Source organism: Palaemon carinicauda, chromosome 4, assembly GCF_036898095.1.
Source record: "Palaemon carinicauda isolate YSFRI2023 chromosome 4, ASM3689809v2, whole genome shotgun sequence".
NCBI classification, from domain to species: Eukaryota; Metazoa; Arthropoda; class Malacostraca; order Decapoda; family Palaemonidae; genus Palaemon; species Palaemon carinicauda.
Genome location: NC_090728.1, coordinates 67731997 through 67744496, shown reverse-complemented (window position 1 = coordinate 67744496; position 12500 = coordinate 67731997). Strand labels below are relative to the sequence as shown.

Here is a 12500-nt window from a genome sequence, read left to right as displayed (position 1 = left end):
AACGGAATTAATTGCCTTTGATACCTTCGTTTCTGTGCAAAGAATGGCGGGATTAATAGCCACCAATTGCCTCCATACAATGACTGCTTTCGAAAGCTTGTACAGCAGACCAGTTACCAGGCAGCAATTTGGAAAAGAATCCTTCAGAGGCACCCAATGATCCCTAGTTCAGTTGAAAAAGGATGGAAATGGGATGATCAGCATGCAAGAACTCTGGCTATGGACTGGATTAGTGGACAGCTAAACACCCCAGGCTCTCCTGGATTTGTTGGCTTGTAATTGTTCTAAGAGCTGTAAGCTACCAAGGTGTGTGTGCATTTCCAATGGACTAAAATGTACTGATGTGTAAACCTTCCACATGCAAAAATCAGCCTTTATCTGTTGAGCCAGATGTTGACAGCCTCGACGAAAGTGATACTGACAGGGAGCAAGATTGCAAATTCTGAGCCAAATATGCTGCGCATCTGAAAGGAGAGACTCATTATTTTTTCTAAAATAATGTTAACTCCCCGTTAACACGAGGGTTATGTTCCTGGAGAGGTCGTATTAATGGAAATAGTGTTAAAGGAACATAATTTCTCCATAATAAATAATGGTAATAGGGGTTGTTACATTCCTGGACATTGGGAAAGTGTGTATTTTGGGATTTTGTTATTATGAAACTTGAACTAACACATTATTGATATATTTGAAGGTGTCACAAACAATAAAAACTCACATTCTTACTCTACTTGTATTTAGTTTATAGTAAAATAAGTTATTACCCATGTCCATTCAGCACTATTGGCTCTCCTCTCTCATATATATATATATATATATATATATATATATATATATATATATATATATATATATATATAATGTATATATATGTGTATATATATATATATATATATATATATACTGCATATATATATATATATATATATATATATATATATATATATATATATACTGCATATATATATATATATATATATATATATATATATATATATATCTTTTGTCAATAGTTGATTCATATTTGTTTATTGTATTATGAATTATATATTATAGAATACCTCTTGTGTCAAAGGAAACATATGATGGATATTTTTGTTGTATTTCTGTACAACATAAAACATTATATAAATGGCATTCATTTCATTTATTTCTAAGTTCTAAGAGAAATTAAGTAGAACAACATTGGTAATAACAAAATCATCATATATATAATCAATACTTGGTAAGATAGCTGTCGTGGCAAAAACTAACCTATACACACGTGTAAATGCGTTAGTTTTTTCGTTATGATCAGAGATATATGTAAACAAAACAATGGTTGTCGTTTTCGTGGTTTTTGGCGTGTTTAGGAAACGCTTGAAATAAAATCTGTTTTTTTTTTTTTTTTTTTTTTTTTTTTTTCAATGATACAACAAAAGCTAGTCTACACAGTGATAGTTTTGCTTTTCACCAGTTGTCATATACAATAGATATGACAAACATTAAAATTTGTCCGTATTTTAGGTTGTGTTATAACGGGAAGTATACGGTATTTACACCCATCCTGGTTGTAATTTTAAAATTTTTTCAAGTTATTTGAACTTTAAAGTATATTAAATGTTTGATTTTTTTAGAAGAACAATTTGATATAAAAATCACAGTATAGGTATTAAACATGTTTGAATAGGCAAGTTGCTGGTTGCCATGCCCCTAATGGAATTATTTCTGTTAGTTGTGTGTTTCGAAATATGCAATTTTCCATACATGCAAGGACATTGATCGACCAAATTCTCGCATAATTATGGACCCTACTGTATGTAGATAATGCTGCTGCTCTATGAATCAATTACATCTGAATGTAGATTTGGCATTGCCAAATCCCTTAATAGAGATCTAGCTAAGATTAGTCCATGCTGCAAATTATGGGGGCATGAAGTTTAACCCTACAAAACTCAAAATAAGATTGTAAGTAGGCTGAGGACAGTGGCTCCTCAACATTCAGATCTTGGCATTTATAATATTTCTCTAGTTCTAAAAGTTTTAAATTTCTAGGTAATCCTTGATAGCAAATTCAATTTTGAGAAATACATTTGGTCTGTTTTTTCTTCAATTGCACAAAATAATTGTGTTACTTAGTGTATCTTGAGATTTTTGTTAATCAATTTATTCAGAAAGTGTTTTAATGCTTGCATTCTGCCTTGTTTCTAGTATTGTATTCCTGTCTGGTCTTCAGCTTCTAAATCTTATCTTAATTTGTTGAACAAGAACTTGCATTCTATTAGATTTCTTATTTTTGATCCAGATAATAATCTTGTGCACTGTAGTTCGGTTAGTTCTCTATGCTTGGTGCTTAAAATTTTTCTTAAATGTGACCATCCTTTGCATTCAGATCTTCTCAGAATATACCATCCTGTACGTAGTACTAGGTTTTCAGTTAATTCTAAGAGACCTGCTTTTTCCAACATAAGGCTCAGTACTACACGGTATTCTAGAAATTTCATTCCAGCTATGACCAGACGTGTGAAATGATCTTCGTAATCAGGCAATTGATTCATTGCAACTTCAGAAGTTCAAACTTGTAGCAATTTTTTTGTATTGGACAGTCTGACTTAGGTCTCTCCAAATATTTTATGTATGACAGCTATTCTAAAGTTACTGATCTTGAAATAATATATTAAAATTAATCTTTCTTCTCTTGTAGTTATTTATTTCTTTATTTCCTCTTCTCTCTGGGTTTTTCCTTGTTGGAGCCCTTGGGTTTATAGCATCCTGGTTTTCCAAATATGGTTGTAGCTTGACTTGTATTAATTAGGATAATAATAGCAATGATTAATTAATGTGCTTGTTTCTTACAAGCACGAGCACGCACTAGCATTACATGCAAAAAGTACTGATAACTGACCTACCTGTATAGAAGAAAGATGGCAAAGACTGTATAATCTGCCATCAGAGGAACGGCAAGTAATACTGTACAGTCTGCCATAAAAAATACTGCAGGTACTGTACAGTGCTAACAGGAGAGACTTCTCACGCTCAGTGAATTTGAGGGATACATACCCCCAGGTAGCTATTCTTTGATACAGTAATATCTGCCTTTTTCTCCATTCCTTAGTTTTCAGTTCAAAACACTCCTCTGGGGTTTTCTCAACTATTGCTCATCCTGTCTATCCAGGAAGCAATGCTTCAGGACATTTGACCTCCTTTAACCAGATTGGAGAATAGTGTTCTTTTTGTAATTGTCACACTGCCAGGCAGTGATAAGGACAATGTTATGCTGATAATACATTAAACATTCATGTTGGCAAACAAAGGGAAGTAGCATTGTCACTCCTGCACGACCAAGATCTTCCTGCTGGACAGTAACGTCCTCTGTTACTTTCCTCGTCATGGTGAATGTCTACTGGCTTCTCACACCAGTGATTGCTCCAGGATTGTCGAAAGCATCACAGGGAAACAGCAAGTGACTTGATTTTCTTCTGATTTCGGTAGCGTGGTACAGAAGTACAGTAGCGGGATAGCAACGTCTCCCAGCAGTGCCACTCAAATTCCACTTCCAGGCATCCTGTAATTCTCAGACAAATCCAAGGATGATGGGTCACCCTGAGAGTATAGAAACACCTGAGATAAGTGATTCAAAGAAGTAAACCCCTGCTTCAACCAACTGGAAGTCCAAATAAGGTTTTTGCTGTCTTCCCTCACAGGCCTTACAGTCACCCACGTAGCATTGAAGAACAAGTAAGAAAAAGGGATCTACTTCAAATTGGGCAAGCATGTACTCACTTAGGGAGCCGACAATGTGATAGTTGTATGCGAGATGCATTCCTATCAGAGTACAGGTAGTTGTTGACTTACAACATATGCGACTTATGACTGTTCAACTTTACAACAATTTTTTCAGTTGGATGATGTCACAAGTCTATCGGAAATACTAAGCTAATAGGACAAATATTTCTTTGAAAATAATCTATTTTCTTGTATAAACAATAAACTGATATATCATGGTAAATTTTCATCTTCTATTGATAACATACAGTATCCATTTTCAGTAAAAAGTGTTCATATAATTCTGGTGACGACGTATTACCTGCGGAAAGCGACATAGCAATACAGTGATTTCCTTCCAATAGGCTAACGATTAGTAATAGTCTTCTCATTATTGTAATATCGAGTAACAATGCAAAGTATTTTGTTGGTCTGTATCGGTTGTTATGAGTAATACTCAGAGTAAATTTGACTCTGCACTAGTTTTATTTAATTTCTGATAGAGATCGATATTTATCCAAAGTACAATAATAGGACAAATATTTTATTAAAAATATATTTTCTCTTACATTATGAAAATGATATATGTTTGCTTGGTAAATTAGTATTTTCTTTTATTTTTTGCAAGATAAAAGAAGAGATTTTCTCACATTTTGCTAGTCATTCCTTGTTGAGTTTACGTAACGTGTCTTGTGACATCATATTTTTGGCGGAAAAGCGCTGGCAACCTGAACAATTTCCTTTCGTCGATTTACCGAATAATCCTACCACTGTATTCCCATCATCGAAACACCAAGTAATGATATCAAGTGTTTTATATATATATATATATATATATATATTTATATATATATATATATATATATATATATATATATATATATATATATATATATATATATATATATATATTTTTATATATATATTTTTATGAATAGAACTTACTTGGCAGTTATATATATTTAGCCAAGTCTCTGACTTTCGGCAGAATTTTTCAAAAAAATCTCTTCAACCGCCTTGTGGTGGTTGCGTGGTTAGGTGGTTAACAACCCTTACCAGGTGGTACTAGGAATCATTCCCGTTTTCTGTTCTTCAGTTCTTCTCTGCCGGCCGGATCGACAACACGTTGGTCCGTCATTAAGAGTTTTTCTTCGCTTTCCCTGTATCTGTACCAGTCTGCTATTTGGGGAAGTACCTGATTTGGGGATTTGGCAATCGTGTTTTTGTTATTTCTTTGCTTTTTTGCTGTTATCATTATGAGTGATAAGTTTCAATTCCGTGTTTGTGCGAATGAGGAATGTAAGGTGAAGTTGCCAAAAATGGCGGTAGACCCTCACACCGTGGGTTTGAGTTGTAGGGGTTTTGAATGTACCCTTAATAACAGATGCGGGGAATGTAAGATATTGAATGAAAAAGATTGGTTGATTATGAAGCGCTGTGTGTAAACTAGAGCTCGATAGAGTTAGGAGAGCTTCTAGGTCTAAATCTAAATCTGTTAGTGGGAGGGAAGACGAGCTTAGTGTTGATTTATCATTTGAGCCTGTAATTAATTCCTCTTTGGAAGTTGATCCTTCCCTTGAGTTAGTAACTCCTGCCCCTTCTACAGGATCCGTATCTGCGGATGACCCTCGGTACGCTAGGATGGCTGCCGAGTTGAAGGCAATTGAAGAGCAACTTGCGGCCTTTAAAGGTAAGAAAAGTGAAAGTGATTTTAGTGCTTGTGAAAGTGCAGTGGAGGTGGCAACTGACCGAACCTGTTATTACCCTAGGTCTAGACCTCTACCAAGCTCCAAGGACCAAGGGAGAAGGTACGTTGACAACCGAAAGGGGGTGAGAGGTACGTACCCTCGGTCAGCCGTCGCCTCAGACAGTCCTGTTGCCGATTCCCAGGCTTCTCTTGACCACCACGGAAAAGGCGTGTCGGATGTGTTAGTTTCTTCTCCGAATCCCTCTCCCAGACGCAAATGGAAGTTTGAAGCTTCAAGACCTACGAAGAGGAGGTGGAACCGTGACGAACTGTCTCGTTCTCACTCTCCCGGTTCTAGTAGCTATGAACCTTGTCCGTCAGAGGACGATTTAGACTCTGTGCCTGTGAAAAGGACGAAGTCTAGGTCCGCAAGTCGGGATAAAGCAGCCGAAGATCCTTCTCCTTCCACAAGTGTTATTCGTCAGCCCTTTTCTTTGGGACCGCAAGACCCAGCAGAAGTTGCTAAGTCTTTTATGTCTATAATGCAGGAACAACTTTTTTCGTTAGTTGAAGCGTTTAGCCGCCCTCACGCCCAGTCCGATAGACGCAAAGACAACTCTTTGCCTATTAAGAAGTTAGCTTCTAAGAGGGAACGGAGTTCCTCTCCTAAGGAAGCCTTGCGCTCTTCTTCGAAGACACGACACCGTTCTGCTTCCTCTACTGCGCGACGCCAGGACGATTCCGTCTCTCGCTCTCGGCGCCAGGACGATTCCATCTCTCGCTCTCGGCGCCAGGACGATACCTCCTCTCTCTCTCTCGGCGCCAGGACGATGACGGCATGCTTACGCAGGACGAAACTTCCTCTCGTCGCCAGGACGATAACGCCTCTCGTTCTCGACGCCAGGACGATAACGCCTCTCGTTCTCGACGCCAGGACGATAACGCCTCTCGTTCTCGACGCCAGGACGATAACGCCTCTCGTTCTCGACGCCAGGACGATAACGCCTCTCGTTCTCGACGCCAGGACGATAACGCCTCTCGTTCTCGACGCCAGGACGATAACGCCTCTCGTTCTCGACGCCAGGACGATAACGCCTCTCGTTCTCTTTGTCAGGACGATACCGCCTCTCGTTCAGGACGATACCGCCTCTCGTTCTCGACGCCAGGACGACTCTGCCTCTCGCTCTCGGCGCCAGGACGATACCAGCCTACTTCAAGACGATACTGCCTCGTTACCAGGACGTTAACAGCTCTCGGCGTAAGGACGCCTCCCCCTCTCACCTTCGGGACTCTTCCTCCTACCGCACCAAGGACTCTTCTAGCGCTCGACGCCAGGACGACACCTACGCTCGGTGACAGGATGCAAGATGTTCTCGGGGTCAAGCTTCTTGCAGCCCTCTTTTGCAGGACGAATCCTTCGATTTGCCATTGTCAGATTCTAAGGAGCCGCCTTCTCATTCGAAGGATGTTGCAGAGGTAGATCAGGATCTCGAGGAGGTCTCTGATGACCAAGATAAACCTTCTGACGCTGCCGGAGATTTCCGCGATCTCCCCAATCCCAATTTAGCAGAAAAAAGGCCAAGAAACAATTGGCCTTCATCAAGTTGAAGCCGTCGATTTCTGCAAAGAAGGCTCTTGCGAAGATTGATGACTGGATGATGGAACGGAGACAAGCAGTTAAGACTTCCTTCTCGTTTCCACCACCTTGTCTTGCTTCGAAGGCTGGCATGTGGTATGAGACTTGGGAACCTCTGGGTCTGGGAGTTCCTGCCTCCTCCAAGGGTGACTTCTCTGGCTTAGTGGATTCGGCTAGAAGGCATGCTCTCAACTCAGCCAAGGTCATGTGGTCTATGTCGGAGCTGGATCACCTCGTCAAAGGCATTTTTAGAGCCTTTGAGGTTTTTAGTTTTCTAGACTAGTCGCTAGGGACTCTGGCCAGGAAAACGGACCAGATGGAAGGAACTCTTGACCTAACCAGTATTATGTCCTGTATGGGCAAGGCCCTCAGAGATGGGCTAATGAGTTGGCTTCGCTGTTTTCAGCAGGAATCCTGAAGAAGAGAGCTCTGCTTTGCTCCTTTACTTCAAGGTCTGTAACCGTTGCGCAGAAGTCTGAGCTTCTTTACGCCCCCCTGTCGCAACATCTTTTTCCTGAGGCCCTTGTGAGAGACATTACACTTTCTCTGGCCCAAAAAGCCACCCAAGACCTGTTATCGCGTTCGGCTCGTAAGCCCTTGGCAGCCTCTCCTTCTACTTCGAAGCGGGAGGATAAGAAATTCCAGCAGCCCTTTCGAGGCAGGACTACTTCAAGACCAGATTTTAGAGGAAGAAGGCAAGAGTCAGGAACAAGATCGAACAGAGGTTCATTCAGAGCTCGCTCCAGAAAATGAAGTACATCTCCTCCAGACAGTAGGTGCAAGACTGTCAGGTTTTTGGCAGTCTTGGAAGAGAAGAGGGGCGGACACCTGGTCCCTCTCAGTCATCAAGGAAGGATACAAGATCGCCTTTCTGAAGAAGCCTCCTCTCGCAGATACTCTGCTGGCTTTAGTAGCCCAGTACACAGATCCGGGGAAACAGAAGGCCCTCCTAGATCTAGTCGAGCAGATGTTGGTCAAGGGAGCGATAGAACCGGTTCGGGATCTATCCTCCCCAGGCTTTTACAATCGCCTGTTTCTAGTGCCCAAGAACTCGGGTGGATAGAAACCCATCGTGGATGTCAGCTCTCTGAACGTCTTCGTGGAGAAGACGAAGTTCTCCATGGAGACGACTCAGTCTGTGCTGGCATCAGTACGTCCAGGGGACTTGATGGTGTGTCTCGATTTGCAGGACTCGTATTTTCACGTCCCCATCCACCCGACTTCAAGAAAGTACCTGAGATTTGTAATTCAGGGCAAGTTCTTCCAATTCAGAGTGTTTTGCTTCGATCTCACCACGGCTCCTCAAGTCTTCACCAGGATAATGGCAAATGTGTCAGGCTGTCTGCATCAAGAGGGGATAAGGATATCCTTTTATCTAGACAGTTGGCTGATTCGTTCACGATCGAAGGAGAAATGTCTGGAGGATTTACGAAAGACTTTTGTGATGGCTCAAGTTCTAGGCCTGGTCTTCAACAGGGAAAAGTCTCAGATCAAGCCGAATCAGACTATTCTCTATTTGGGGATAGTTCTGAATTTGGTTCTTTTTCGGGCTTCTCCCTCACAGGAAAGACAGACCAAGTGTCGAAAAGGTCGAAGTTTCCTGGACAAGAAGAGGTGCTCAGCGAAGGAGTGGATGAATTTGCTGGGAACTCTCTCCTCCCTCGAGCAGTTTCTCACTTGGGAGACTCCATCTAAGGCAGTGTTTCCCAACCTTTTCCAACCCTAGCACCCCCTGTTGTCATGTCTAAGCAGTCCAGCACCCCCTAATTATCTTAATCATTAATATCTTATTACTAGGTAACTAGAATGATAAAGGAATGTGAAGTGTACTGCTTGATCAATTTTATTTTGTTCATTCCTTAAAACTAACACAAAATACCAATATTGTTTATAAAAGAAATAAAAAAAAATTATATAAAATTAAATTGCATGGATTTAAATATGTACAACTGGGTAATCAATCATACTGTACATACATCAATGTGATTTTTGCTGTTGCTTATATGCAACTAGTTTCTCAATTCTAGGCTTTGTGTTGGCCAGAGCCACCCTCATATCATGAAGCAACCCAATTTGAAGTCGGTTCCGGGCAGTTGTTTTGATTTGGAGCATGGTGGAAAAAGCCTTTTCACAGAGGTAGGTAGTTGGAAATGGGATGATCATTTCCAGCGCTGCCTTTGCTAATCCAGGGTATGCTACCAACTGATCAGACCAGAAACCTGACAGCGGTAGTGTGCGAAATTTTGTTTGACAACCCTGGTTCACCTGCAGATCAATAAGCTCCTCCTTTAGGTTATCATCATCATCCATATCTGCCAAGAAGGGCTGCTGTATCCATTCTGGAAATGAATGATCCATGGGAAAGTATTGTGCCATAGTGGTCTCTAGGAGTGAGAGGTGAGCAACAATATTTTCTACAAGCATTGGTTGGATTGTCTTGTCTCCATGTTTTTCATCCAGGATAGGAAAGCTTCCCACATTTCCTCCCTGGATTTGACGCTTCCACAGTGATATTTTCTTCTTGAAGGCTTCTACCTTCTCTGTACAATCAATGTTATTAGCAAACATGCCTTGCATGGACAAGTTGAGATCATTCAGATGACCGAAAATGTCTGCCAGGTAGGAGAGGGAGAGAATGAAAATTTCGTCCTCAAAATTTTCAGCAAAATCACTCTGATACTCTCGGAGAAATATTGCAATCTCATCAGCGAGCTCTGCAATACGTGCCAGCATTTTTCCGCGGGAGAGCCATCGCACTTCAGTGTGGAAGAGAAGCACCTGATGTTCACTTCCCATCTCCTCACAAAATAACTTGAACACACTGTGGTTTAAAGCACGTCCCCGGATGTAATTGACAACTTTAACACAGACGGACAGAACTTCTTTGAAATGAGATGGCAATGTCTTTACCGCCAAAGCATGGCGATGGAGTACACAGTGCTTCGTAATGATATCTGGTACCCTCTCCTTCACTAGAGCAGCAAAGCCAGACTTATTCCCCAGCATGGCTGGGGCACCATCTGTGCAGACTGATCCTACCTTCTCCCACTTGATCTGATGCTTCTGAAAGAATTCGTCCAAGAGTCGGAATACATCTGCTGCTTTAGTCGTTGTCTGCAAAGCCAAACAGAAGAGGAATTCATCTTTAATCTCACCATCTTTGATGTAACGGGTATACACAACCAGTTGACTTAGGTTGGAAACATCAGTTGATTCATCCAACTGCAGACTACTGCGGGTAGGACTTGCTTGAATCTCCTCTACAATTTGGTCCAAAATGTCACAACTCATATCTTCAACTCTTCCTCCAATGACATTATTGGACAAAGGCACATCCTTCATCTTCTTGGCTGCCTCTGTTCCCAAAATTAACTCAACCATCCGAATGGTGCATGGCTTCATCAAATTTTCTGGTGCCGAATGCGAAGCCTTGGCCCTAATGCACTGGTATGCCACTTCATATGAAGCTTGTAGAAGGGGTTTTTGCACTGGCTTGAATCCAAGTTGGGGTAGTGTACCTTTCTTTTCATATCTAGCCCTCTTCGCCTGCAAGGCCTCGAGAGACTGTTCATGTTCTGTGGTTGGATGCTTCAACTGGTGGTCTCGGAGTCTAGCAGGCTTCAAATTTGAGTTGCAAATGATAAAATGGCAAGTCATACACTGTGCCCGGACTGGTCCTCCCTTATCGTCCAGGAATGCAGTGAAACCATATTTGACATATTCATCACTCCATTTGCGTGTGTGCGGCATGGCAGATTCACATAAACCTGCAAATGAATGAAGAGAAGAATTCTAGCAAAAAAGCAACAATGAAACTTTTATAAATGACATTAAGAAATAAAGAAACAGACTCAGATTATCATCAAAACATAATGCTATTAACAGTTAGCCTCTCCACTACTACTGCCCTCCCAACGGTAATCTAATTAAAAAAAAAATTGAGCATAGCTTCCCCATCCTTTCTATAATTATATTGATTTCACTATGGGTGGCGGGTTTGGGAGGGGTATAGTATTAGATGGGGTTGCGGGAGGAGAAATAAGAAGATATGGGAGAAACGAAAGCAGAGTACAAAATATATATTTGACAAGAAGAAAGCAGCAAGTTTCTATAAAAAAAAAATGTTGGAAATAGGGTTTAGGGTTGCCATATGTCCTGATTTTCTCAGACATGTCCTGGATTTAGGTGTCAAAATCATGGTCCGAGGGGAATGTTAAAATTTCTTCAAATGTCCATAATTTCTTATTTAATGATGAAAATATATGTATGTATATATATATATATATATATATATGAAATAATAATAATAAAAATAACAACAAAGACAACAATAACAACAGCAACAACAAATAAAAATGATGTAAATGAATAAATTAATACATTATATATATATATATATATATATATATATATATATATATATATATATATATATATATATATATAGTGTATGTGTATACACTATATATATATATATATGTGTGTCTGTGTGTGTGTGTTTACACAGGATGCATACATACATACATATATATATATATATATATATATATAATATATATATATATATATATATATATATATATATAATATATATATATATATATATATATATATATATATATATAATATATATAATATATATATATATATATAATATATATATATATATATATATATATATATAATTATATATATATAATTATTTACACACACACACAGTATTTATGATGCAGCCACAGACCTAATGAAGAAAGAAGAATGTAACTATATTAAATATAATTATTATAAATCAGCCTTGAGGTCAGTTCATTTTTCTCTCTTTCGAATTATTTTTGCACGCGCACACACACACACACACACACATATAGTGGTAGCTCTTACAAACTGCATTTTTTTACGACTGGAAGGTGGGGGGGGGGGTGTGTTCAAGAGGGAACCGTCCGGTATTTTGACTGTTCAGATATGGCAACCCTAAAAGAGACTGCTTATTGGCCTAAACTAGTGAAAGGAAATCTGATTACTCAATTTTAAGGTATTTTTAGCTAAAGTTGAAACCCTGCATGTGGTGTGTGTGTTCCAAATGTGTGTATACATTGAAAACTTGTAAAGAATAAACGTGTGTGTGTGTGTATACCTACATACTGATGGCTAAATTCTATTATTATTATTATTATTCAATTCTTGCACACTTATACTTCTTTCTTTTGACCAGAAACTATCACGGAAAAGGTTGACAATTAATTTCAGATACAGAATCAACAAAACAACCAGGTAACTGTAATATATCTAATTCAGGAAAAATACTAAGCAAAATGACAACATGCACACTGATTCAAAACATAGCCTACCCAGCGCTACGAAGCCACTCGCCTCTGATACCAGGGTTCCAAGATTTTAGTTTTCTAAAGTATTAAAAAACGTCATCACTTCTTT

General features: G+C 39.5%; 1 protein-coding gene across 1 annotated transcript; it reads right to left on the bottom strand.

Moving 5' to 3' along the window:
* Positions 1-9044: 9044 nt before the first annotated feature.
* LOC137639483 (protein FAM200C-like) lies at positions 9045-10817 on the bottom strand. Its single transcript, XM_068371752.1, has one exon. The coding sequence runs from the start codon at positions 10815-10817 to the stop codon at positions 9045-9047; it is 1773 nt and encodes a 590-aa protein (XP_068227853.1).
* Positions 10818-12500: the final 1683 nt, after the last annotated feature.